Source organism: Rhinolophus sinicus, chromosome 15 (assembly GCF_057876585.1).
Source record: "Rhinolophus sinicus isolate RSI-liver-muscle chromosome 15, RSI-T2T, whole genome shotgun sequence".
Lineage (NCBI taxonomy): Eukaryota > Metazoa > Chordata > Mammalia > Chiroptera > Rhinolophidae > Rhinolophus > Rhinolophus sinicus.
The window spans coordinates 128,717,427-128,745,355 of record NC_142515.1 but is presented as its reverse complement, the minus strand read 5'-3'; the positions used below and the strand labels follow the sequence as shown (position 1 = coordinate 128,745,355).

General features: G+C 42.2%; 1 protein-coding gene across 2 annotated transcripts in view; it reads left to right on the top strand.

Moving 5' to 3' along the window:
* AFG2A (AAA ATPase AFG2A) overlaps positions 1–27,929 on the top strand; it is a 275,103-nt gene extending 247,174 nt beyond the window's left edge. The window contains exons 17-18 of one of the 2 annotated variants that reach the window (XM_074338542.2): positions 26,111–26,141; positions 27,610–27,917. In XM_074338542.2, coding sequence (XP_074194643.2) covers positions 26,111–26,141; positions 27,610–27,620 — 42 coding nt within the window. In that variant the 3' untranslated portion in view covers positions 27,621–27,917. Of the gene's footprint in view, positions 1–26,110 lie in introns of both variants that reach the window. The other variant, XM_074338541.2, reaches the window with a different exon arrangement.

The following is a 27,929-nucleotide window of genomic DNA, read 5'->3' as shown; positions in this document are numbered from 1 at the left end:
TCCAGGAAGTTCGTCATGCCCGTATACTCGAGAGTGCATATGATATGATAGGAAATACCTTATTTGCTTGGTTTTATGGCACCGTCAAGGGTAAGACTATTCATTTAAAAACCTCTCTTTCTTTTTGGAAAAAAAGATAAATACTATAATTTTAATACTAATGTTATTATCTCCTGATTTGAGAAACATTGAAATGTAAGTAACATGTATATTAAAAACATTTAAAATGTAAGTAACATGTATATTAAAAATCAACCCTATACAGCTAAGTGAGAAGGGAACTGATATGTAATAATATGTTCATACGTTTGTCATAAGCCCACAGCAGTTCAAATACTACTTGCACCAACATAATCATAAACAATAGTGAAAATGTCGGCCGATGAGTGGAGAGGAGAGTCCAGGATGTGGAGCACAGATTGTTTGGGGGCCGGGAAGGAATGACCACCAACTAGAATAATCAAGATGGAAATAGCAGGGGGAACTATGCCAAAATCCCGAGGGGAAAGGCTAGAAGTGGGGGAGAAACAAAGTACCGAACCTGAAAGATAAAGCTGAAGCACATTAAGAGGGTCGTTTTCTGAGGAAAGAGAAGAAAATTTTAGAATACAATCCACTTTGAAATCTCCAAAAATGTTAAGAAACACAGGCAATGTGACTCAAGAGATTATAAAATTATGGAATAAGATTCAATATACTCCCACAGGTACAAATTGGCATATTATTTACCATATAATGGTAAAGTATTCATTACAGCCTCATTTCTTATAATAGTGTTCTATTGGAACAATTCAAATATCTATGAATATCTATTTAAATAAATTATGGTACAGCCATACAATGGAACATTATAGTGCTATAAAAATAGTAAAGAAGCTCTTTATTAACTGATCCAGAAATTATCACCCAAGATATGGAGACTCTAAACTTACAACATACATGCTTAAACTCTGCAAACAGAGAATGCACATTGTTTCATGTTCATTATATAACCTGTATAATTATAATAGGGTGTGTGTGCACACACATAACCACCACATACTTGCAAAAGCAGCAATGATCCAGAATGTGCTTTATAACCACTATGTAATAAACTAAAATAAGAAATGTAGAAACAACAATAACAACAAAAGAAACAACTACTTAGAAGTTCAAAATTCATTTTGGAATGATTCCTTGATCAAAGAGGAAATCAAAGTCAAAATAGTGAAATATCTGGAAGATAATAATGAAAATACTACATATCAAAATCTATGGGATACAATTAACATTCCACACAGGATAATTGATAGACCTACACACGTCCATTAATCAAGAAAGATTAACTGTATTAAGCATTCTCAAAAAATTATTGTAAAGAACTCCAAAGTTAACTTCAGGAAAATATAAAAGTAAAAGGTGAAATTAACAGAAAGCAACAGAAATGCTTGATCCAAGAGCTCTTTGGAGAACAAAATCCAAAACAAATTCATCTTTTTGTGGTGGACAACATAACCCCTCCCCCGTCCCCGACGTACGCAAGGATGGCCACATCCTGATCCCAAGAAACTGAACTTAATATGTTACCTTACGTGGCAAAAGGGACTTGGCAGATGAGAGGAGAGTGTGCTGGATTTCCTTAATGGAGTCCTAAGGGCCCTTATACGGGAAAGGGGGACACAGGAGAATCAATCAGAGAAGAGGTGACAGAGAGGAGATTGGAAGATGCTCCACTGTTGGCCTTGAAGATGGAGAAAGAAGTCATGAGCCAAGGAACACAGGCTGCCCTCGGAAGCTGGAAAAGACCAGGAAATGGATTCTCTAATGCCTGCAGGACACACCACTTTACATATATATAAATGGGGGGGGTGCCAAAAAATGTATATACATAACTTATATTCCTCTTTTGTTATCAGTATATATTGAGTATTACAATTTTAATACAGTTTTTTCCTTTCTTAAAATGTGTATACTTTTTTTGGCACCTTCTCTCTCTCTCTCTCTCTATATATATATATGTATATACACATACATATATATACATATGTGTGTGTGTGTATATATATATACATATATATATGCAAGTACTTTGTCCCCTGAACAATTTCAGTTGTTCAAATACTGACTGTCTTTAAAATGTACACGGTCAAAATCTCTCCTGGAGGTTCTGATGACATAAACAAATAAAAATAAATACAACAGTATTTACATTTGGAAGTAAGGTATATAATCTAGTTCCGCCATAACTATACAACTTTCTTCCCACCATTCCCAAACAATACCTCCTACATTTGCCAGACATGGAAAGTTTAGGTTTTATCCTATTTGCCATGGGAAACCAGTGTCCCAGTGTCTCTCTGTCTCTGTCTCTGTCTCTGTCTCTCTCTCTCTCTCTCCCCCCCCTTTCCCTCTCCCACCCCCAATCCCCACCATCAGTTCAGTATTTGCATGAAATACCCTAAGTACTGTGGAGTCTACTTGGTTGTCTGAAATGGCCTGAACAGTGACCTACGTTTCATAAGACTGAGAGGCAACGCATCCCTGACATAATAAAGACGTAAAAGTCAGCCCTAGAGAAAATCAAAGACCTGTAAGTGGTAAAGCAAGGAGAGAGTACAGGGTGCAGGCCGTGGGGCAGCCGTGGCCTTGTACAGGGGTCTTCCGTGGTTGCCGAGGGAATGGCAGGGCAGACGGAACAGGAAGTGGGCGGAGAAATTTGGTGGCAATTTAGGAATTTTTCTCAATGAAACAGGAAGCTGTGCTCTGGGCTTATATGGGGGTGTCGGAGGAGGCTTTGGAGGGGGAAGGGGCCCTTGAAAGTGTGGTAAGATGTCATGTAACACTAATGGCCTGCTAAGGTCAGTGTCAGGAAGTCAGAACAAAGATTTCCTGGCATCAAATTCTTACATTTCATTTCAGATTCGTATCATTTTTATCTTTTCCTCATTCTTATTTTAGTAACAAAAGCCTAAAACCAGTCCAAATTTTATCCCCAATGTCCATTGTAAGTGAAGGAAAATCATGTGGCTTCTGTACCAACTGAAAAAAAAAGTAACTAACATCCTTTTGTATTTGTATTATTTCCACACAAAACATTTCATGGCCTTGTGTGTTTTCCCCTTCCATATAACTTCTCAGTGAGAATTCTTCAGAAAACTTTATGAGAGTGAATAATTGCAAAAGTGCTCATTGGAAGAGACTTGTAGGACAATAGCCCTTCCAACGGCCCCTACAAGTTTTCTCGGGTTCAGAGAGAAATCTGGTTCTTTGTCTCCTGGGTTCACCTGTAAAACAATTCACCACTTTATTCCTCCACATCGCTCCCATGTTAGTCATAAAACATCTAGTAAAACCTAGGAGTTGGAGGAATCATTCAAGGTAAGCATAGAAATACTAACACACATTAAAACATTTTGTAAGTCATAAAGGCCCAAACCTTTGTGAAATGTTGAGATTTGGGGGAGGTGTTCTCGCAGTAAGCTGGCGTGCCTGAGCAGATGTGACTGAAGTTTCAGCACGGCCAGGTTGTCCTAACCCAAAGAACAGTAGGAGTTTTCCAGAGGCTGGTGGGGCAGCTTGTACTCTCAGCCTCTTAGGGTGGGTTATAGTTCGTCATCTCACAGAGCCCACCAGCCCTGGAAGCGGTCCAGGACTTTGTCCAGCGCTCTGAGCGGACGTTGTCATGGTCACTTTCGGGCTTCTCTGCTCTCAGTAGGGAGAAGGTCTGCTTGCCCGGGTCTCCTCTCCCGTCCCTGTGGGTCAGTGGAGGGGGAAGAAGAGGGGACCTGCCAAGCCCTCTGTCACCACTGGGTTTCTTTTTGTGGCTGGTTCGTTCCTTTACCGTGGACTCAACCAGCCAGCCCCAATGGACTGAGGTGAATTCCATTAGAAAGCACACTGGGGAGGCAGAAGGCAGAAGAATTTTGGCAAAGTCACAAATGTGGATAATAGGATGCCGACTGGAATGGAGTGCCCATCTCATGGGGGTGCTGTGAGAACTAATTAACATTTGTAAAGGCCTTTGAGTTCCTTGCAGGGAAGGTGCCACCCGTGCGTGAGCATTATTGTGAAGGGATTATTTGCACAGATACAATACCAGGAGCCAGGATATTACTAAAAATAAAGCAGAACTTTCTGTGAGGAAGGTAAGGAAGGAAATGCCTCACTGAAAAAAGCTTAACTGTCTTTAATACAAATGCTTAGGCTACTGGGTAATGGAACAGCAAATCTGAGATTCTATTCTAAGTAAAGGATTATGTTTTCTCGGCATCGTCAAGGTGCTGTGGAACAAAACAAAATGACTGCTTTCCCCCAAATAAGCTTTTAGTCTTTGAAAAGGAGATTAGGAGGAAGTTAGGCTATTGCACTGTGTAGGCCAATCCAGCCATGAGGGGAGAGGCAACAGTCGCGTAAATGTTTGCATAAACGTTTGCTTCCAGGGGGAAGAGGTTTTGAAAACAGGAAGAGAGGAGAGTGCTCTAAAGTAGCGTAATTCTTGGTGGTTGCTCCCAGTAAATTCAGTGATGATGATGAAGGCATGCTAGAAACCTAAAGACACTTTTCATTTGCTTCTCTTTCCAAGTGCTTAAAAACCCTAAGTTGGAAATAGCAGAAGCAGTATAGTGTTGCTTATGTGTTTCTAGAATATAGTGTTTTGCAAGCCCACATCGGGCATTGGGTTAATAAAACTTGCAGCAGCAACAGGAATGAAAACTCTTCCTTTCTTAACCTCTTCTTTCCGACCCTTTCCTTCTCCACCCACTCGCTTATTTTGTAACAAGGCCTCTGGAGTCTGAAGCAGATTAGGAAACAAATAAATCCTTTAATGTCATGGAATACTTTCCCCAGCATAAATGGGATTACTCTGCCAGCCCAGCAAATTCTACATTTCAAATACCCCAGCTGCATAATAAGCCATTTCTGCCAACCCCCTAATTGATGGCACAAAGGTCAATTTATTTTAATGTTTGCATTGATGAGACTTTCTTTCTTGGCTCTTCCTTCCCGTTCCATCTCCAGCTCTCTCGGTTTTCTACCTTGGAGAACGTCCTGTACGTGGTAGCTGTTAGAAAAGCACCAAAGAGCATAGATAATGACCTGTGGTTCCCAGAGAGGCTGGAATAGTAGAAGAATGTGGAATCTGACCCACCTCCACTAGCCCCAGAACACACCCCTCCAGAAGCTCCAAGGCAGCTCTGGCTATGAGGACTCTGGCTCTCCGCAGCCCCAACCCTTGCTGCCCCACAATTTTACTATCGTAATGAGGAAAAACTGGACTGGTTGCATAGACCCTACTGAGACATTTCAAGAACTAGAAATGGGTTGGATTTTGTAGGAACCGAGAAGGCAGGCAGTGTGGTTGGTGTCTGATCTTAGAAGGGATCTCTAAGCACCAGTTAGCTCAGTGACTCGCCCAAGGTCGCAAGGCAAGAGGAGGGACAGGCGTGGTTTACAGGCAGCAGGTCTGACCCTAGAGAGGCATGTCTGCTTCCCTAGGGAAAGGAAGGCCACGCTGCTCTTGTTCAGGAACCCCAGGGGAGAAAGACTATTTTGGGGTTATTTACTCAAAACCACTGGGCAAATTCTGACTCATATTAACATTTCCTTTTACGTGCCCTTTGAAATCTGAGCAATGTAAGTCACTGGTTGGTGACCAATGGGAAATGCTTCATTTGAAGGAGGTCCTCATGGCTGTTGTGGATACATTTCTGAGCATCACAATGAACAAAGAAAGACATGATGAAAAATGAGGCTGGAAGCCCCCCCTGCAGCTGTGAGCCCCCAACGTCTTCATGGCACATGAGTCAGGGAGGACCCCTCCTTCCAGACATACAGGGTCTCCTGCAGGCCTTTAGCCTAAAATAGTAGGACCGATGGGGAAGACTGAGAGCATAAGCGCATTTCTAAAGAGCAGTCATGACATCAGGGCATTTTATTTCAAAATAGCATAAAAAGCACAGCAACCCACGACAAGAGGACTGACTCTTAGCAATACGATAGTAAGTGAGAAAGAAAACGCTAAAGGTTACATACGGCACAATAGCCTTCATATAGTTGAAGGCAACTCAAAATTTTTATTTACGAATGTGCAGTGTAGGAATACAATAAAACTATATAGTAAGGAAACGAATTCAGGCTGATGGTGGGGAGGGCGATGGTGGTGGCGGTGGGGGAGTGGATGGTGAGATCTGCCTTGTTTCCTCGTCCTGTTTTTGTTTTGGAAGATAGGTTCACGGATGTTGTTCCCATGTTGTTAAAAATAAGTAAATAACTAAATTTAAGCTGAACATTCTCAGCCCAGAGATGACAGTGGATCGTGATCAAGGATTTTTATTAATCCAATAACATACACCAAATTAAATATAAAAATGACAATTATAGTTTCCTAGGGCTGCCGTAACAGACTGGCACAAACAGGGGAGCTTAAACAACAGAAACTCATCATCTCACGTTCTGAAGGCTGGAAGCCCCAAATCAAGGTGTGGGGAGCTGGTTCCTTCTGAGGCCATGAGGGAGCCGTGGGTTCCAGGCCTCTCTCCTGGCTCATAGGCAGCCGTATTCTCCCTGCGTCTCTTCACCTCTGCACCATCTCCGTGTCCACCTTTTACCTTTTTTTTTTTCTCCCTTCGTTTTGGCACTGTTGGCTTAAATGTTGTGAATGGGAGAAAGTGTAGGAAGATCGTTGAAACATTCTAAAAGGGTTATTCCAGGAAGAGAGAGAGCGACAGTACGAGAGAGAGGAACCTCATTCCGAAAATCTTTTTAATTGATTACAAATATTAATTACAAATCTTTAAGCCAACTTTGATTCATTCTCTTCCTTAAAGCAGCCACTAAACCCTAGGCATCCTGTCTATCGTGCATTATCTATCAACATTTAAAATACGTCAGTGTATGTGAGTTTTTAAAAGTTAGATGTACAAGGATATTTATGGCAATATTGTTTGTGCTAACAAATACACACACACACACACACACACACACTAGAAATATGATAAAGGTGTATCAGTAAAGAAACAGTTGGATAAATTGTGGCATTTCCATGCCGTGGAAGCACTTGAAAACAATAAGGAGGGGTTACATAATGACAGCCAGCCGATGAGCAAGCATCCGCTCTGTCTAAGCCCTGTGCTAAGGGCACATCTATAGATCATCTGACTTACTCTTAGCAAGGTAGATTATTTGCCCATGAACAGCAAGGAAGGTGGGACCTATGACACCTGAGAGGTGAAATAACTTGCCCAAGATTATGCAGCTAGTAAATGACCTGGCAGAGCTAGGACTCAAACCAAGGGTGTGTATGAATGAGAAAAAGTCTTGAAAAATATGTACCAAGGTGTGATCAGCGGTTATCATCCTAAACTGATGGGGTTATGAATGAGTTTTCCTTTCTTTCTTAAAAAACAAAGCTGTGGCGCTCAGGGCCCTTCCTTCCTTTCAGTTCCCTCGGCTCCCAGTTAAGACCCGGTTTCAGCATCCATCCCATGCTTAGTTTGCACACCAGCCTCCTGGTCTCTGCTTTTCCTCTAAACACCCTGCACAACCCTTGGGTCTGGCCGTCGCCTCCCTTGGGTCCCCTGCCTTCCAAGAAGTCCACCTCTTCAGGGTACAATCACCTGATCACCTCCCTGTAAAACGTCCCTTGCTCTGCCAACCTTAAGTGCCGTCTCCTTCCCAGAACCTCCTGTGTCATCTGCCCCATTCATCTTGTCACTAACACATGCTCTTGCGTCCTTTCCTCACTGTTTAGGTTGTGCTTTCTTCCTTGTTGGAGGGTGGCTCCTGAGGGCAGAAAACACCTGTTTTCCTTTTTTGAAACTGCTTAGCCCTCAGCACCGTGCGGTCCCTCTGTCTGGAGTCTAGGGTGATGCTGTGTTTAAAATATACTGTGGACACTGTCCATAGACAAAATAGTCGGTGGCCAACATGGGGTACATGCAAAGCGTAAATACTGCCGCAGAGTTAAGTCTTGACCGACGCAGGTTTACGATGTAATGATCTGCTATTTCTATTTGTGCAGTCTTCTAAACTTCGAGCCTCATCTAAATGGGGTTTCCACCTGGCAGTTCCCACCCAGGCTTTGCGTAGAGGGAGCAGACGGGACCATGCATTAGTAGCTCTCCTCAGTCTGCCATGGCAACTTTGACATCCTAGTTCTGTCCTGTGACTGGGTCTCTTCCTCTTTGCCACGGGACATAATTCATAAAGGTGACAGAATGGCATAATTGATTACACCGTTGGCCATCGGTGACTGATCTAAATCTTCAGCCGTTTCCACTCCCCAGGGTTGGGGGGTGGGGCTGAAAGTTCTAGCCCTCCAATTACGTGGTTGGTTCCTCTGGCAACCAGCCCCAATCCTGAAGCTATCTAGGGGCCACCAAGAGTCCCCTGTTAAGCATAAACTCGGGTGTGGTTGACAGGGGCTTGTTCCGAATAACGAAAGATGCTCCTCTCACCCCATCACAGGAAGTTACAAGGAGTTTAGGCGCTCTTGCCAGGGACCAGTGATGAAGACCAAATACGTACTTCTTGTTATAGCACAATATCACGCTCTGAAACACAAAACTCATAACATCTGCCTTGTAAGGTTGTGGAGGATAACATGAAATACTATATGTGAAGTGTGAGCCCTCCTGACCGAGTGCTCGTTGGTCACCCCCCCACGCAGGCTTTCAGCACAGGGCCTGGCCTCCCTGAGTGTACATCCTGCCCTTTATACACATCCTGTGGAAATCTGAACAATTCAGAGGAGTTTTTCTGTGGCGGCTGCCACCTGTTCTTTTTACAGGAATTATTTATGAGTGTTCAGTCTGACACCATATTTTGGTTGGTCGGTTTGTTTGTTTTCAGAATTTCCCTTTCTTGTGATCATATCCCAGGCCAGCGGGGACATACCTATAGTTTCTCTGAATTTCCCAAGGCCTGTTCTCCGACGTCCAGGACTCACGTCAGCGCAGCCTGAGGGTCTGTTTCCTCTACCTGACCCGTAATGACAGTCATTTCTTCTCTAGGTTCCTGGAAGTTACACAATAGCCATCAAGTTCTTTTCCATCAGAATTAAGTCAAGAATAGAAGTTTCCTTGTTTCCTCTGTCTTCGTAGTGACGAGAGACAGGCAAGTACTTGTAACAAGATGTCTAGTAAAGTCTGAACCTTTGAAGCTGGTCTCCATCATCCCCTAATTTGCCTGTTTATTGTCTAGTATTGATAAAGCGTTTACCCACATCACCTGCAGAATAGGCAGTGATAGCTCACATCTACCGTGCGTTTTCAATGTGTGTACCAGACACTCGCTGAGCACTTTCAGTGCACTGTCATGTGTAAGCTTAAAAATAACCCCGTAAGTTGCGTGTGTGTGTAAGCACACACACACACGCACACAATGGAATATTATTCTGTCTTTAGAAAAAAATAAATCCTGCCATTTGCAACGATATGGATGAGCTTGACGGCATTATGCTAAGTGAAATAAGCCAGACAAAGAGAAATACCGCACGGTATCCCTTATATATGGAATCTTAAAACAAACAAACAAACAAAACTGAACTCGCAGAAACAGAGTTTTTTTAAAAAAAATTGAACTGCTGGAAACAGAGAATGAACAGTGGTTGCCAGGGGCTGAGGGGTGGGAAATGCGGAGAGGCTGGTAAAGGGCACAAGCTTTCCGCTATAAGAGGAATGAGCTCTGCGGATCTCGTGTGAAACATGGTGACTGTATTGTATGCCTGAAACTTGCTAAGAGAGTACACGCAAATAGTCTCAGCAAAACAAATAATAAGAAAAGGTAAATATGAGAGGTGCTGGACGGGTTAATTAACTAGATGGGGGATCCTTTCCCAGGGATAAATATAGAACATCATCACATTGTACCTTTAAATATCTTACAATTTTATTTGTCAGTCATACCTCAAAGCTGAAAAAACAAAAAAGGGCACAAGGTAAGTGCTATTATTAGTTCCCATTTTACAGATCTGGGAACCAAGCACAAAGCAATGACGTCACTTGCCTGAAGCCATGTGCTCGTAAGCAGGACTGCCAGGATCCTGTCCCCAGGGCCTGCCTGTGCTCCAGCCACTGCTCCCTTCCGCTGCTCATGCCTGGCTGGGCTCCAGTGCCAGCCCCCAACCCACCCGCCCTCCAACCTTGGGGAAGTGCCTTCATGTCTGTCCCTCAGTTTCCTTATTTGCAAACACAGGCATAGCAGTGTCCGCATCGCAGGGACTGTTCTGAACATGACGTGAGGTAGCAGATGGGCGGCAGGCAGCAGTGGTCCTGGCCAGTGGTTCCCACCAGCGGCAGCTGTCAGGAGTCCAGTCCCTCTCCCGTTTCTGCCATCACCACGCCTGTCACCTGTGCCCTCAAGCTGCTCCTTTTCTGCATGTGCCCGTATTTCTGAAGTCAGGTTCCGTCTTGTTCTCAATGCATAGGTTTAGCTTTCTCCCCAAAAGTGAGTCCTTGATGGTATGTCTTTCTGTAAGTGGCATCTATGCACCGAGGAAATGTATCATGTCCATGAGTATTCGTTTTATTTGTGTAGCTTGTTTGTTGATAACTGAAGGGCAAGAGGCTTATCTTGAATTTTTCTGCTCCCACACACTCCACATACTCAGAAGTCGTTGTATGGTGCGTAAGTGTTTGTCCAGAGGCAGCACTGGAGTCTGCCCTCCTAGGCGTGGGGTGCCTGTGTGCTCCCGCTTCCACACCTGGCTAGCGTTGAGGACCTGCTGTGGCCGAGCTCTGAGGGGGGCTGTACGGCACCTCATGCCTTCAGGAGGTGGGCCTTGCCAAGAGGGCGACGGGCCCGGGCCCAGAGAGCTGGGGCCTGGAAATACCACCCCAAAGCTATGGTCCGTAGTACTTGTCATTTCAGTGGTGTGACTGCTCCCACCATGGCTGACTTCAAGCTACTCGAGTGAGGTCACTGACATGAAATTGGGCAGAGCGGCTCTGTCATGGAGCACCCCCTCACCCCCCACCCGCACACCTCTCACCATCTGCCTTGTTAACCGTGAAGCCTCACCTGCGAGAACCCACACATCTGTCCAGTGCAAGCCCTCTGCGTTCCCCCATAAAACCAAGGTTCTATAAAAACCAGACATAAGGGAACCGGAAGGGAGGAAGGAATGTATTAATCTCTTTCAGGCCTACTGCTTGCGTCTCATTAGGCCTGTGGGCACAGGGGCACGTGCCAATTTCATGGCTTCCCTAAAACCTGTGGGCTTATTAAAATCCTTGTTTTCTCTTTCTGACCAAAACCAGTCAGCAAAAGAGAAGTATTCTTTTGTTGTCATTTAGGTTTTTGTTTTTTTGTTTTTTAACTACATTCATTTCTTCCCCCACCCCTCACTGCCCCACAACTATTACAACAGGTGGTATGACTTAAAAAGACATAATTCAGCATCAATTGCTTCGCCGGATGTGTGGTGTCCCACACGTAGGGCTGTGATGTCATTTGTCCACCAGGTTGTGTGGTTTCTGTTTTTTTTGTTTTGTTTTGTTTTTCTTTTTTCAAAACTGTAATTTATTTACCGTGTTTTTATTTGGGTCAGTGGGAAAGGACTGGCAATTAGTTATTTTGGCAGAGGTTCAGTTATGCCTGAAAAAGGAACACAGACTTAACATGTTATATAATCACTCTTAAACCACCTCTGGGAAGTTCTCCAAGTCCTGTGTGTCACTCTCTGTTGTGCCTGTCTGGACACAACCTCGGTACAGAATTTCTATTTTATGAAGCAGGGTGGGGAAGTGCTGTGAGACAGAGCTGAATTTAATTGTGAAGTTGACTTGTTATGGGAGAGCTAAAAGGAAGAGGTGATCTTATCCTGAAATCCACCACATGAAGCCTTAGGCAATGTTGGGGAACGGACTCTCTCAGGCCACTGTACCCTAGGCTGTACAATGATTTCACTTCAGCATCCAATTATGTCTATGGGGGATTTTTTTCGTTTTTGTGTGGTGTTTTTTTATTTTATTTTAAGTGTATTCAAGTGTGACATGCATACAGAAAAGTGCACAAATCTCAAGTATAGCCGTGTAACTGCTCCCCAGGATGAGAAATAAATGTAACCAGAAGCTCTCACATGCTCCCCCAGACGCTTCCTCCCGACCGTCCCCAGAGGTGACCACGGACACCTCTACGGAAAAGTTTCCATCTTATTTTTCTGATTGTAAATCAAAGCTCTGTGTGTTTTTTTTTCCGTAATTGTCTAGAAGGGTTGGGGAGCTGTGGAGCGTGTGTTGGAGGCATCACTGAGTCACATGTAATTTGTGCAGATGTCAGGGCCACCCCTAGGGCATACAAGGGACAGGGCATGTATTTTTTGCAAGATTCCCATCTATACAAATAACGAAAACAGTGAAGTAGCAAATTCACGGTGCCATGTGCGGGATAGTGATTTCTCATGGAAGTTCATACTAATGGTTAGAGATGAAGTACTTACGTGCTTGTTTACTGTCCGTTCTGTGCACCTGGAGACTCTCAGTACTGTCCAGCACCATCTCTTCCTCTTCAGGTCTGGGAAGTATCTCTTTCTGATCGTTATTGTGAAGTCCCTTATGTTTCTGACTAACTTCACATCTCCCACCACAAGGAAAGAGCAGTGCTGCTGTTGCTCACAAATCTCCATGCTCTTCTGAACCATGAAACAATGTTGCTTCTGCCCATTTATTCAATTCTGGGACATCACTGCTTGAGATACTGCCTCAGCACCGTGCCATGCGCGAACACCAATGTCACCTGACAGCCTCCAGCGCGCTCTGCTTTGTGGACGATGCCCACGAGCGCAGGGCTCACCCAGAGTCGGCAGGAAGCTGTGAATGAGGATTTCTTTTCTGGGCATGTCAAATTTACCGTTAGGAATTTTGCAGCATTCACACAGAGCAACACGTCTTCCTACTATACTTGCCTTGAACTCTTGAAGGTCCTTTTCACTGCATCTGTGTGGAAATGGATGTGGTCTCTTTCAGGGTTGAGTGCATCCCCACCCGCCACACAGGCCCCAACAGGGCTTTGTACGTCAGCCTTTTTGCTCACAGGGGCTTCCCCTGCATTCCCTATTTCCTAGAACATCTGCCATGACACCAACAAAGAAAAAAAGTGTGTGTGTGTGTGTGTGTGTGTGTGTGTATGATATTGTAGAAATCCTCTGTCTTAAGGTCAGTCATAGCTAGATATATGTCCTCGGGTGTATTAGTAACCACCATATGACTCCATTTCCTTATCTAAAATTGGGCAGAAAAGTAATACTCACTAAAACTCAGAAGTTATCAGAATTAATATGAGGTAACGTATGTAAAAATATTATTACATACATTTGGATAGTTAAGGACCATCCAAATATACGAGTATGTTTGTGATTTTAAAACAAGGGTTTGTGTTTTTTAAATGTTTGCATGTACTAACTATCCACCTGAGTTCTTTCAATTCACTCACTTTTGAGTCACAATTTAGAATGTACGCTGAATGTACGCTAAAATTTCTGTCCGGAGTCCAGTAAAGATACCATGGCCCCTTGTTTGGTTGGTCTTTACTCCTCTTGGTGAGATCCTTGAACATGAGTTCCTGATTCTGGCCTGCCCCCAGCACTAACCAGCCTCTGTGTTATATTTGCCTTGAATTAGAATAAACACAACATTCTTCTATTTTTCTAACCAAAAATGTACTGTCAAATCTATCAATCTTGACAATAAGGTAAACTCACCTACATAACCTGGGTAACTTAAAAGAAGTGAATGATGAATGAGGACCCCTTCCCCCACATACACCACCTAGGATGACATCTTTCCCATCCAATGTTTGTGTCATTAGCACCAGCCTCCTCTGGTTTCTTGTTCCTCACAACTGCCTCCTCCACCCTGGGAGAACACCTAATTATTATAAAAATGTATTTTGTTTAACAACTAACATATTCCGTGGTTCCTGCATAATCAAAAGAGGTCTCTGAGTGAGACAAATTATTTTCTCCATTTGGTAAATCTTATACCTGACAGTAGAAAGCATATTTGAATTACAAAAGTTGGGCACCTTCAGTTTAGCTCAGGGAAAAATGATTTAGCAAAAGTAGAAAGAGTCCCCAAGATGTGCTGTGAGAGCAGGAACGAGACACCAATGCACAGATCATCTTGTTTGCCACAATCTGTGGCATAAACATTCATGCTCGTGCTTTGCTTGTCACAATTTTCGATGTTTTCATGTCCTGAAGGTCTTTTTTTATTACTTGAGTCTATTATTGTAAAGCAGTTAAACCCAGAAAGTAATCCATCTATGGTTTTACCAGGCTCCAAAGTTTATCTTTGAAGATGAGCTACAGATAAAAATATGTCACCTTTATTTCCGTTAAAGATTTTTAAAACTTTTTCTTTTCTTTGAATACCTGTCCATTTGTGGTTGTAGTGGGACAAAGGTAGTGACTGGGGAAATTAGGCAGAGGACAAATATTTGTTAATTGAATGAGCGAATGAACATCAGAGGTAACATCTAGAAGGATGACTCATAGCCTGGAGCATGTTGGCAGTCAAGGTTGAGTGGCAGAGAATAGTGTTATGAAAAGCATGCAGGTGTTATGATGGCCCAGGTGAACTATGCAAACCTGGTGGCATCAGTTACTAACTGGGAGGACAGAAAAGGAAGGAGAGAAAGAGGGACCTATGACTAATGTGCTGGTGACCACTTTTCCTGGATATTTTGTAGAATCGCTGTACAGTGATCGCAGAACAGTAGCAATCGCGTTCTATCCCAAATATTCCAACAGCACAAAGAAGCAGAAAAATGAGGAGAAAGGAATTATCAGTCCTTCTCACTTAAAAAGGAAAGGCCTGACATGATTCTGCCGATATAAAACCATGAAAATGTTCAAACCTCTCATTCCAGTAGGCAGGCTGCAGTTTGTGGGCTTTCCGTCGTCTGCAGTCGCCTGCCGTGACAAGGAAGGTGTGCAGCTGTCTGGATCACTGTAGCTGGAAATCCCAGCATTTCCCCTTTTGCGTTCTGGAAATCATCCAAAAGCAACAAGGAGAATGAAAATAAATGCATACCCCATTTTTGGTGAAATTAGCTGACAGGCCTAGTCTCTAGATTCCAGAATATGCAAAAGGCCACCAAATGCAGCTGAGTTAGTAGGAGGCAGAGGGCGAAATGCAGCGCAAAGCCTTACTGGTAAGAAGATCTAGGTGACAGCCAGCAAACATACACTTATCAAAGGTGAGAGGCATGTACTGAGGGGTGCAGTTTTGCCCTGTGTGACAGATTCTATTATTTGTTCCAAATAGTTCCTGACTCCTCCTACCAGCCTCTGTCCTAACACCTGGAGCTTCTGGCCCCTTCCTGAACACGGCTGCCCTGCTCAAGATTGGTAAGGCCCACTCCTCCGGCATCAGGCTCCGCCGTGACACTTGCTTTGGCTGATGAAATGTGATTGCAGGGACAGGTACCACTTTTGAGCAGAAACTCTAAAGGGTTCTGCTGCCCTCACCATATAGTTCTGCCACCTCTCTTTTCCCTCTTCCCCAGATGAGCAATGTCCCAGAGAGGCCTACTTGAATACAGAGGCTGGGTTCCTAAACCACAGTCAACCCACATGTCAACCGCTGAAAAATGAGTGAGAAATAAACCTGTGTTGTAAGCCACTGTGATTTGGGGGCCATTTGTTACCACAACAAAAGTCGGCCTCAGCTAACTGATGCCAAGTTTTTCAACAGGAGGTGCAGCAATGATGCCGAGCTGGGTTTGGATCTGGGTTATTTCAGAGCCGAAATGATAGATTTCCTCAAAAAGTCGCACAAAAGGCCGTATATGAAGAAGAAGCAGCTAGCCTGGAAAACCAAGGGAACACACACTAATTTTATTATTGCTCAGAGCAGGACATCATAGATATTGTCTAAAGAAATAGAGGACTGAGGTTAGTAAATCAGGTTATAATTATTTAGAGCAAAATAGAACAAAAATAAAAACCTTCCTAACTATGAAAAAAGCAAAATGCAAAAAAAACAAAAAACAAAAAAAACAAAAATATCCCAAAATATGTACACATATAGAATGAAGCCCACATATACACAGGAATGGACTAAACTTACAAACGAAAGAAAAAGACTTGGATTTCATCACTGTGTTGGCAGACTCTAAGATGGCCACACGGTGTCCACCTCCTGGAGTTCATGACGTTGTGTAGTGCCACCACTTGAGTGTGGGAGGGAGAGGGGAACCTGTGACTTGCTTCGAACCAACAGAATATGGCAAAGGTGATACAATGTAACTCCCATGATTATGTCCTGCTCTGTAAGTCTCCGTCTTGCTGGCCAACTCCCTCTGGAGACGTTCCCCACAGAGTTGATGCCTGAGGCAGCCTGTTGTGTGCCCATGTGACCAGGCACCACAGGTGGCCTCCAATAACTGATGGCAGCCTCTAGGGACTGTGGTTGGCCTCCAGCCCCCCGCCAGCAGGAAGCTGGAAGGCTCAGTCCTACAACCATAAGGAAATGAATTCTGCCAACAACCTAAATGAGCTTGGAAGACTGTTTTTCCCCAATCAAGCCTCCCGCCCGGTCAGCCCTGCTTACAGTCTTGTGACCCAACTTGTGGGTCAACACAGGACCCAACAAACACACACCTGGACTCCTGGCCCACGTTCATGGTAAAGGAAGACATTTGTATTGTTTGAAGCTATAATCGGTTGCATAGCAATAAAAAACTAGTGCAACCACAAAGCAGAATTCAATTCTATGCTGTATACAAGAGACATATCTAAAAGAAAAGTATTTATATATGTTAAAAATAAAGGAAGAGGAAAGGCTGTTGGGCAAATGCAAGTGAAAGGACAGCACAGCGGAAACTCACCAGGCAAGGTAGAACTCAGGACACAACACTAGCAAAGCAAAGTTTTAAAAACAAGTTCAAAACAAAGCCATCACAGTGATGACTTTTATATACCAAATAACAGAGTGCCAACATTCATAAAGCAGAATAATAGAAAAAGCAAGGAAAATTTGACAGAAAAATTCTAGTAGTAGATTTGTTTTCTTTTGGTTCATAAGAGATCAAGGGTTCAAGATATATGAAAAGATATAGAAGACCTAAGTAATATCATTAATAAGTAAATAGTTCTGTAATATATGTATCAAGTTTCCTCTTCTAATAATGAAGAACATATCTTCATTTTCAATATCCCTGAACTGATATTGGTCCACAAAGGAAACCTCAGTAAATTCCCAAAAGTTAAAATAGTGTAGACAAAATTCTCTGATTACAATAAAAACAACCCAGAAATTAATAACAAAAAAGGCCCCCACTACCTGGAAATGAAAAGCAAAAAACCAACCAACCCATAAAAGCTGCAACTCTTGGCTCAAAGAGGAAATGAAAACTAAAATAAAAAAGTATATAGGACTAGAAAACCTACCTATCAGAACATGCGGGATATAGCTAATGTTTATGTCAATAAACAAAGAGTGAAAACAAATTAAGCATCTTAAGAACAACATTATATGCTGAGAAATGCAAAAGGAAGGAATATAAAATAAAAGCAGAAATCAATACATTGGAAAACAGAAAAACAGTCGCAAATACAAATACATTCAGAATAAAGTCTTTGGAAAAGATAATAAAATAGACTAACTGATAGCTGAACATTTAGTTCACAGCAAAGGAAATACACATAGTCTTTAAGGTACTCTGAAAACATTTTCCACCCTACAACTACTATCAGAGAAATGTAAAGTAAAACCACACCTAGGTACCATTTTTTACTTATCTGATTGGCGAACATTCAAACACTTGATGACACCCTTTGTCGGTGAGGCCTCAAGGAAAGAAAACTGTCTTTAACAGTTCTAATGGGTGTGAAAAATTGTGCCATCTCTAGAGATGAGACTTTGGAAATATCTAGCAAAATGCAATTCCATAAACCTCAGCAATCCACTCCAGGATTTCATCTTGCAGATATGTTCATACAAGGATGAACAAGTTTATTCCTTGAGGTATTGCTTGTCATAGCAAAAGATTAGAAAAATCCTAAATGCCCATGGTTTAGTAAGCTATAATCATCTATGTAATGCTATACTATGCAGCTGCAAACCAGAGGAAGTTATTTATGTACTGGTATGAAAAGATCTCCAAGATATAATGTTAAGTGAAAAGGGCAAGGTAAAAAACAGTGTGTGGAATATGTTACCATTTATATGAAAATGGTGGACTAAATGGAAAAAGATATACTTCCTTGTGTGAGCATTGAAAAAATTCTAAAAAGGATATCCAAGAACCTAATAGCTGTGGTTCTTTGTTTGGGAGGGTTAGGAACTAGGTAGACAGGAAATGTGCACATTTTTATACCTTTTTGTTTTGACCCATATAAAAATATTGTCCAGTCAAAAATTTTTTAAATAATTTTTAAAAAACATGTTATTGTTCATCTGTAAAAGTACTATTGATTTTTCTGTGTTGATCTCACATCCTGTCCCGCAACTCTGCTGAACTCATTTATTAGTTTTAGGTGTTTCTTTGTAGATCTTTTGGGATTTTTTTATGTAGACAATCATGTCATCTCAAATAGGGTTTTATTATGTAATAAAAGTTTTATTTTTTTTTTCCTTTCCAGTCCGTATGGCTTTTATGTCTTTTTCTTGCTGTTCTGCTGTGGCTAGAACTTTCAGCACTATGTTGTTGCATCAGAGAAGTGACAGTGAACGTCCTTGCTTTGATCCCAATCATAAGAGGAAAAGCATTCTGTTTTCAGCACTAAGTATGAGGTTAACTGTAGGATTTTTGGAGATGCTCTTTGCTAAGTTGAGTGAATTCTCATTCCTAACCTGCTGAGAGTTTGTGGTTTTTACAAATCATAAATGGCTGTTGGCTTTTGTCAAATGCTTTTTCTGCATCAATTGATGGGACGGTGTGATTTTTCTTCTGTAATGTGGATTATATTGATTGATTTTCAAATGTTAAACCAGTTTGCAAACTTGGAGTTACGATCATGGTACATAATTCATTCTATGTGTTGCTGGGTTGGATTTTTAATGTTTTTGGAAGATTTCTGCATGTGAGCTGATAAGAGATATTGGTCTGTAGTTTTCTTTTTTGTACTATTTTTTTAGTTTTGATTTTTGGTACATAAAATGAGTTAAAAAGTGTTCTTTCCTTTTCTGTTTTCTGGAAGAAATCATATAAAATTGGTGTTAAATCTTGTTTAAATGTTTTGTAGAATTATTAGGTGGGGACATCATGGAGATTTCTTTTTCTGGAGCTTTTTCATTATAAATTCAAGTTGTTTGATGGTGTAATTCAGACTGTCTATTCATCTTGGTTGAATTTATTTGTTTCTCTTTTTGAGAAATTGATCTATTTCTTCTAAATTGTCAAATTTAGAAGCATAAAGTTGTTCACAGTAATCCCTTATTTTTCTTTTAATGGATCTGCAGGATCTATAATGCAGGATCTTAATTTCTAACAATGGTGATTTATGTCTTTTCTTTTTATCTTCATTTGTTGAATACTTTTTAAAATTTTAATTCCATTCATCTGTAAAATGATTGTATTCCTTTCCAACTGCTGCTATAACAAAGTAACACTAATTTAGCGTCTTAAAACATCACAAATTTATTATCTTAACAGTTCTAGAACTCAGAAGTCCAAAATAGATCTCACTGCACTAAAATCAAGGTGTCAGCAGGACTGTGTTTATTTCGAGGGGTGGGTTGGAGAGCGTGGGGGGGAGGGGAATCTGTCTTCTCCCTTTTCTAGCTTCTAGATGCTTCCTCCCCACCCCCACCCCCACCCCTGTTACTTGGCTCATGGCTTTTTCTGTCTTCAAAGCCAGCAATGGCCGGTCGAGTCCTTCCCACATTGCATCACTCTGACCTTCTCTGCTGCTTCCCTCTTCCACATTGAGGGACACTTGTGATTAGTCTGGGCTCACCCTAGCAGTCCAGGATAGTCTTTCTACATCAGGGTCACCTGCTTAACAGCCTTAATTCCATCTGCAACCCTAACTCCCCCTTGCCATGTCACCATACTCACGGATTCCAGGGATGAGAACTTCTTGGGAGAACATTAATCTTCCTACCACAATAGTGTATGTAAGGGTGTTTTACAAATTTCCACGCACGTCTTTCATATTTATTGAGCATTAAGTATCTAAGTATATGCCAGGTAATGTACAAGATGCTAGCTAGCCTCAGCCAAGCTCTCTGCTGCCAATGGGCATCCCCCCGCCATGAACTTCTCCTTCTTGACAGTAAATCTCATACTTCCTTTCACCAGCACTACCGGCTTCCGAGTTCCCCACGTCCATCAGGCTTTTCCAAACTTGCAGGGCTTAGAACTTGTTTGTTTTTCCTAGATTGTCACTTCCTGGCCCCTTCTTCTGCTTAATCAGGAAAGCCTGCCTCTCCCTCCCTCCGCCTCCTCCAGCCCCTTGACCCCACGACTGTGATGGCAGATGTTTGTGTCGCCCTTAGTACATCCGAACACTGCTGACTTTTCCTTTCCACTAGGCCTGTAAAGTCTGTGAGGGCAAGGCTTACAGCCCCAGAGCCCAGCACAATGCCTGGAACAAAACAGGGGGCCCTATAACCACAGAATAATTGTTGCTGAATGAATGAACAACCCCTAAATCCTAAAATTTTGCATTCAACCTTTTCTTTCTCTTCTGTGTTCTCTCTCTCACGGGCTTCTCTCCATATAGTCAACTATGTGCCCTGTGCCTGAGACTAAAATATCTCAGTTCACAAAGTTCTGCTCTCCCAAGTTGGTGTCTGCTGGACGGACCCCCACTCATTGAGCCTCCATATAATTTCACACTCGCCATGTTCAAAATATAACTTACTGTTTTCCTGCCAAATAAACACTACTTAAAATTGAGTTTAATGCCTTTTCTACCTCCTCAAAACTCTCATGTTGCCTTTCTCTCTCTCAAATCACAGGTTCAATCTGATGTCGAGTCTCACAAAGTGGCCCTCACTCAAGTGCCGTCTGTTTCATTTCTTGGGGGACTTTAGGCTTCAGTATCTCACGCGTGGCTCCTGCCATAGCCTCGTAGCAGGCCTCTTCTGGTCACTCCCCCTCTTCATCTAGCTGATGCTTCCTAAATTATAGCAACAGACTGTGATCTTGCTGATGAAACTTCTCAGTCCTCCCTGTTGTCTTCTGCCAGGTGGGCCTCAGCTCTCCATCAAGTACAGCCCTCGTCTCCTTCCCTACCATATTTACATGTCCTGCCCCCCACCCCTTCAACAGGACTGCTGTGGTAGGCAGAATCCGGACCCCTTCCCCTCCAGATGCCCTTGACCTAATCTCCAGAACCATGAATGTTTTATCTTACATGGCCAAAGGGGCTTTGCAGATGTGATTAAGTTAAGGAATTTGAGTTGGGAGATTATCCTGGATTATGTGGGTGGGTCCAATGTCATCAAAGGTGTCCTGATAAGAGGGAGGCAGGAGGGTCAGGGTCAGAGAAGGAGATGAAAGGACAGACACAGAAGTTGGGGTGATGTGGGGTCTTAGATCAAGGAATGCAGGCATCCTCTAGAAGCTGGAAAAGGCTAGCAATGCGGTGGCCAGAGGGAAGGCAGCCCAGAAGACCCATGTCAGACTTCCGGCCACCAGAACTATAAGATAATTAATCGATGTTGTTTTAAGCCACTAAGTTTGTGGTAAATTGTCACAGCAGCAACAGGGAACAAATACAACTACTTATCTGCTTTTGTCATTCTGAAATATTGTTTAGGTAACATAGTTTGCAGGAGTCCTCTTCCTTTCTCCAATCTATTGAGTCCACCCCCATCAAGATTATTCTCGCAGGCCCTGCCTCTTCCCTGGGACTTCCTGGGGTCTGATCTATGCCCACATCACCCTCGAATATCTTGTCGTTGACCCGCCCACCTCAGTAACTCCAGCTGCTCCTCTCCACCCCAGCCCTCCTAGTACTGCCTGAAATTCGGATTGAAGCTTCTGCCCACCACCAGGAGTCAGCCAAACTGGAGGTTCAGGGCACAGTCTTCCAGACTGACGAGTCTGCCCAAGAGCTCTGACGCTGGCCCACAGTCAGGGGACCCCAGAGTCACCCTCACTTCATACCAGCTGACTATAAATTCAGGGGTCTCCATCACCCCCCTCAGGTTCAACGATTTGCTGCAATGACTCAGAACTCGTGAAAGTGCTATATTTACAATTACAGTTTCATTGTGTAAAAGGGTACACATCAGAGCCAGCCAACAAGTAGAGAAGCCTAGGGTGGAGTCTGGGGCCAGGAAGATTCCAAAGAGAAGGGACACCTTACCCTCCTGGCATCGTGTGACCATACCTATATGGAATACTGCCAACCCAGGAAGCCCACCTCAGCTTCATGTTCAGAGCTGTTATTCAGGCTTTGTTAAGTAGGTGGGGTGGATGAACTCATTGCCCCTGAGGTTGAGCCCAATTTCCAGTTCTCTCCCTCCTGCCCCCCACAACGCCCCCAGTGCTCCAAGGCTGATTGATGCCACAGGGCTCAGAGCTCCAACTCTCTCATCACACGATGGGCCCTTCTGTGGTTGCCCACCCCCTACCCTAAGACTAGGGCTGTGGCTGGCCCTACACTGGGTCATCTGGTTTCAGTAAACGATGAAGCACCCACTGTGAGCCACCTCACTAGCATACCCTATCAGATGGACAACCCTCCACTCCTACCACTCAGGAAAGCCAAAGGTTTAGGGGTGACCTCCCAGGACCTGGCAACAAAGGTCAGCCAAATTTTTTGTGACACACGCACTGTTAGAATCCTGCTTTGGCTCCTTACTTTGAAAATGAAATGCAGACTACTGGGTAGAACTCTCCAGGGCCTCCATGAGAAGCAGCCCGACAAAGTGGGCATAAAAACCTCTCTGTAAAGAGTGAAGCAGCTAATGCTCACCACCAGGCACATAGTAGACACTTGTAAGTTCTTTTTAAATTTATTATTGACTGACGGATGAGAAGACAGAAGTATAAGACCAATGAAAAAGATAAATGGCATAGTCTAGAAAGCTATTTACCGAATACTAAGAAAACAGGATTCTGCAGATGAGGTATTGGGGAGAGAAAAGTGAAAAATCGTATTTATAAACTAAAAAGGGATGAAGAATTTTTCAAGAAAAGGAAGGAAAAATAATAAAACTTAGGTCTCTTTTCCATTCCTTTTCTTTGGAAATGAAATGTCTTAACTTATAATTTTCATTCTGGCTTCTGGATTTAGCTTAGAGTTCTAAAGATTTTGTCTCCTCATTTTTTTCAACCAACAAAAGTGTCTCTCTTTTTGTGTCTTTTTATGAAGTTACTCTATGTAAATAGTGTGAAATAGCATCATTATAAAATATTAAAGTAGAAATTGGTTCTTAGAATAGACATTTTCCAGTGTGTACAACAGAGACAGGAATTAGAAATGTGTGTCCATGAAGACACTCCCAATTTGATATTCTAGATCCCCTACCAAGTTATAAGAATATGTACATAATGTATATAAGACTTTCAGATGATACCATCTGTACAAAGGAATTTTAATGCAATTTCTTTCTCTTCCTATTACTTCAAACACAGACAGGAAGATTTCAGCTTATTTTTCTACAATCACAGTTATGTTGTTTGATTCTATACCTATGTATAGAATAAAAAACTATAACTACGGAATACATCGGTGGCAAAAAGGGGATATACACCTCTTTATGTAATTTTGGATTTAGAGAAAACGAAATCAAGAAGAACAGTCTCAGATTTTTCTTCATCTGGAAATAACCTTTGGTACCTGACAAGAGGAAACTATGTGGCATAGATGTTATAACATGAAGAATGCAATCTATTATTTTCTCCTTTCTTACTCAGAGTTTGGGGGATTTTATTTTTAAAGTAAATATTTCTTTCTGTATAATCAATAGTTTAAAGAAAATGATGTTCATATTTTAACACAGAATTTAAGCAATCACCTTATAACTCAGACCTAGTTAGGGTAGCTCCGAATCCGCCACGCATGGATTTGACAGAATTACCTCTTCCTGTCTTACTACTGAATCGAGAGGTGAGACAGGGCACCAGTCTAGTTGGTGGATGAAAATAAAGGAGATGAGACAGACTCCTCCAGGCATTACACCAGTTTCCCCACCAGAGCCCCGTCCATCTCCTTCCAAAACATGTAAACCTGATGTCAAAAATCACATAATGTGAACTGATTTGTGCAAATGATTGCAACTACTTTATAATTAAACATCTAGGGAATTATATATGTGAAATAGATATCTCTGTACATACCAGGATTTAATTACATCCTGGATTAAAAGAAATTTTGACCCAAAATTGAAAACAGATGGTCAATCGCCTCATGTCCCAATGGTTGCTTTGTAAGCAAGTGACACTGGATTCTGTGCCTTCAAGAACCTTTTCCCCACCTCATTGTTTTTGCCAAATATTCATTAAAGAAGAAACACAAAGAACTCCACTGTTAGATTTCTCCTGAGTTTCTTGAATGTTAGAAATCAACGGGATTAGCCATGTTTGATTGGAAAATTGTCTTAAGCATTTACCCTTGTGATTTGTCTGTAATCTGGAAGGAAACAGCTGACTTATTAAATCACCATGTTAGGTTTGTTCTTCCTACTTGTGAAAATCCACAATCTAGAATTTGGATTGTGGCTTGTCTCATTTTCTACCTTTACATTTCAAAGTTTATGCAAATGAGCCAATAATGTGAGATGGAGATATATTAACTATATTTCTCCCTATTTTTGTTGGTGAGACAGTGAAACCCACCCCCACCCCCCAAAAAAAAGACACAAAAATGTATTGGAATAGAGAAATATACAACCAATTCTTGTTAATAGTTTGTTGATTTGACTGTTGGAGAACACAGAAGGAATTTGAATTTCCTCCCTCAATCAATGAATTCGGTTTTTCCTGTAAGATGGAGACCCTTTGTTTAATTGCACAACAGCCATGGATGAGCCTCAGGACCACTAGGGATTGGAAATATAATCGTGAACACAACATACACATCATGGAGCCTTACAGTCTGGAAGGAAGGACAGATTTTAAACAAATTAGTCAAAATAAATAATTACAATTGTGCAAAACTGTGTAAAGAAGTACAGTGTCTTGGAACATCATATAACTGAGAGAGGAATAATGGGCAAAGCTGAGGTTAGAAAACCTCGGCACATTCAAGGAACTAAAAGAATTCCAACGTGGCTGCATCTTCGAGGACCGGATTGTGTCTGAAGCAAGGGGCAGGGGCCACATCACAGAGTGACCTGAGGCCATGTCACAAATTCAGATGGGAGCATGTGGACAATGGGAAGCAACTGATGAGATTTTATGTGGGCTTGTTTTGTTTTTTTAAGTGATCAGATTTGTGTTTTAAGAACATACCGGCCATTTAAGAACATGACCTCACGGGAAGAGGTCAAAATACCAACATTAACAGGAGTTGGAAAAAGTTGCTTCCAACTCTCATGGACGACCTTGAGGGGTTCAGGACTTCAGTGGAGGAAGTCACTGCAGATGTGGTGAAATAGCAAGAGACGTAGAACGAGAAGTGGGGCCTGAGGATGTCACTGAATTCCTGCACTCTCATGATCAAACTTGAACCGAGGAGGAGTAGCTTCTTACGGATGTGCAAAGAAAGTGGTTTCTTGAGATGGGACCTACTCTGGTGAAGATGCTGCGAAGATTGTTTAAATGACAACAAGCTTAGTTAATAAAGCAACGGCAGGGTTTGAGGACTGACTCCAACTTTGAAAGTTCTATTGTGGGTAAAATGCTATCAAGCCACATCACCTGCCACAGAGAAATCATTTGTGAAAGGACGAGTCACTTGATGTGGCAAACTTTCTTGTTGTCTTATTTTAAGAAATTGCCACAACCACGCCCACTTCAGCAACAACCACCCTGATCACTCAGCAGCCATCATCATCCAGGCAGGACCCTCCACCAGCAAAAAAGCTCATGACCCTCTGAAGGTTCAGTTGATGGTTAGCATTTTTTAGCAATAGAGTATTTTTTAATTAAGGTATGTCCATTTTTTAGACATAATACTATTGCACAGTTAACAGACTACAGTAGAGTGTAAAGGTAACTTTTATGTGCCCTGGGAAACCAGACAATTCATGCGACTCGCTTTATTGTGATATTCCCTTTATTACAGTGGCTGGGACCAAACCTGCAATATCTCCGAGGTATGCCTATAATATCTTTTCAATCAACACGAACTGCATAAACTTTCTATGACACTGTTACATAGGAACAGTTTCAACCCCTAGTCTCGTCTAATGAGTAAGGATTGCTGCCGTTGATGTATGCTCAGGATCTTTACTGTCACGGTGAACTCAGAGGGAGCCAATTAGTGATGTTTGCACAGGGCCTTATAAAAATACACCCATCAAATGGCACACTGTCACTGAGTGCAGGGCCACTCATTAATAAAACTCCTACCCCGGGATCAAATTCCCTGTACAGTGTAAAAAAATCTCATTAATCTCATTAATTCAGAACCCACTTTGGAACTGGTAATAATTCAGGCCTGGTATATGTGGTTCGTATTCAATAGAAAGTTCACGGTTCAAAGTAGAAGGTAGAACTCCGACTGTATTACACAATTATGGAACAATGTACGTTTACTCCTTTTGGATCTTTAGTTGCTTAATATGGAGTGTACAAGGCATACGCCTACATTTATTTTTAAATGTAATTCACTGTTTAGACTTTTTCCCACTTAAGGCACCCCTTTCCCTCTTCCAGCATTTCCTTCTCCCTCTCCTTCCCCCCCTGCATTTCATTCATCCGCAAACCCAAAGCCCCACGTACATGTGACCACATGTGACCACACAGGCTCACTCCCCTGTAGCCAGAGGGAAAGAGAATTCACGTGGCAAGGAGGCTAACCCATACTGTATTAGTGAGGTTTTTCTGTATAAAGTTAAAAGTAAAGCTTGAACAAGATGCAAATGCATGTTAAAAAGTAAATCCACACACTCATTTAAACTACATCTCCTGACATTTATTTTTTGCTCATTTTTAATAAACATTTTACTGGGTATGGTCTTTATTATTCCACACAAATCCCTTAGAGGCAGGAGATGCTTCCTGCTTGACAAATCCTATAATACAAAACATCTCAAGGCCAATGCCATAGTTCTGAATGCTTAATGATTTTGCTTCCGTGAGAATACAGGCAGTTAAAGATGAGACAGAAGAGGTCTATATTACAGGGGGTGCTGAATATTCCATTTCTCTGGGGACGTCTTCGTAAAGACACTACTAGTGGCAGGGCACAAAAGAAAGGGCTGATACAGTGGACCTTTCAGTCAGAAGAAAACAGTGTCATGCATTGTAGTGTCGCATGGAAAACATTTTAAAGCAGCTCATAATTACCATGTCTGTGCATGTATCATGCTCTCTTGTTTATATGTGTTAAGTGGAGAGAGTGCAAGCAGATTAATGCCTGAGGGACGAAGTCACCCCCGGAATTACATGCCATACTCAGGTAAATTTCACTTATTTCTGAGTTATGTTTCGTCTACCTAGGAACTATACTTACTGTATCTGATTATCAATGCTGTCCTGTTTTTTTTCTCTTAACCTTTGCGTGTGTGGTGGTGGCGGTGGTGTTAATAAGGGAAATAACTCTTTTCTTTTTACTTCCAGGCGTCTCTTGATTGAAACCTTCTGATAGTTTCCTGTATTCGGTCTCACAAAAATGGTACTGAATTCAAAGGTAAATTTGGGATCGTAAATATAGTACTTCAACCTCAAACATGCACATGGACACGCTGGGTCCTCAGCAGAAATAAGATACCTTCAGAAATATGGGTTGTGCTCATGCTCTACCTCACAAGTACACTGCATATGAAATTCCTTGAACTTCCCCATGATGGGCAAAGTGAAAGGGAAAAATACATGGAAAGACCAGAGGAGCCAAACCCCAGGTGCATGGTCTTGGACATGAGCAACCTGCCTTTCCCATG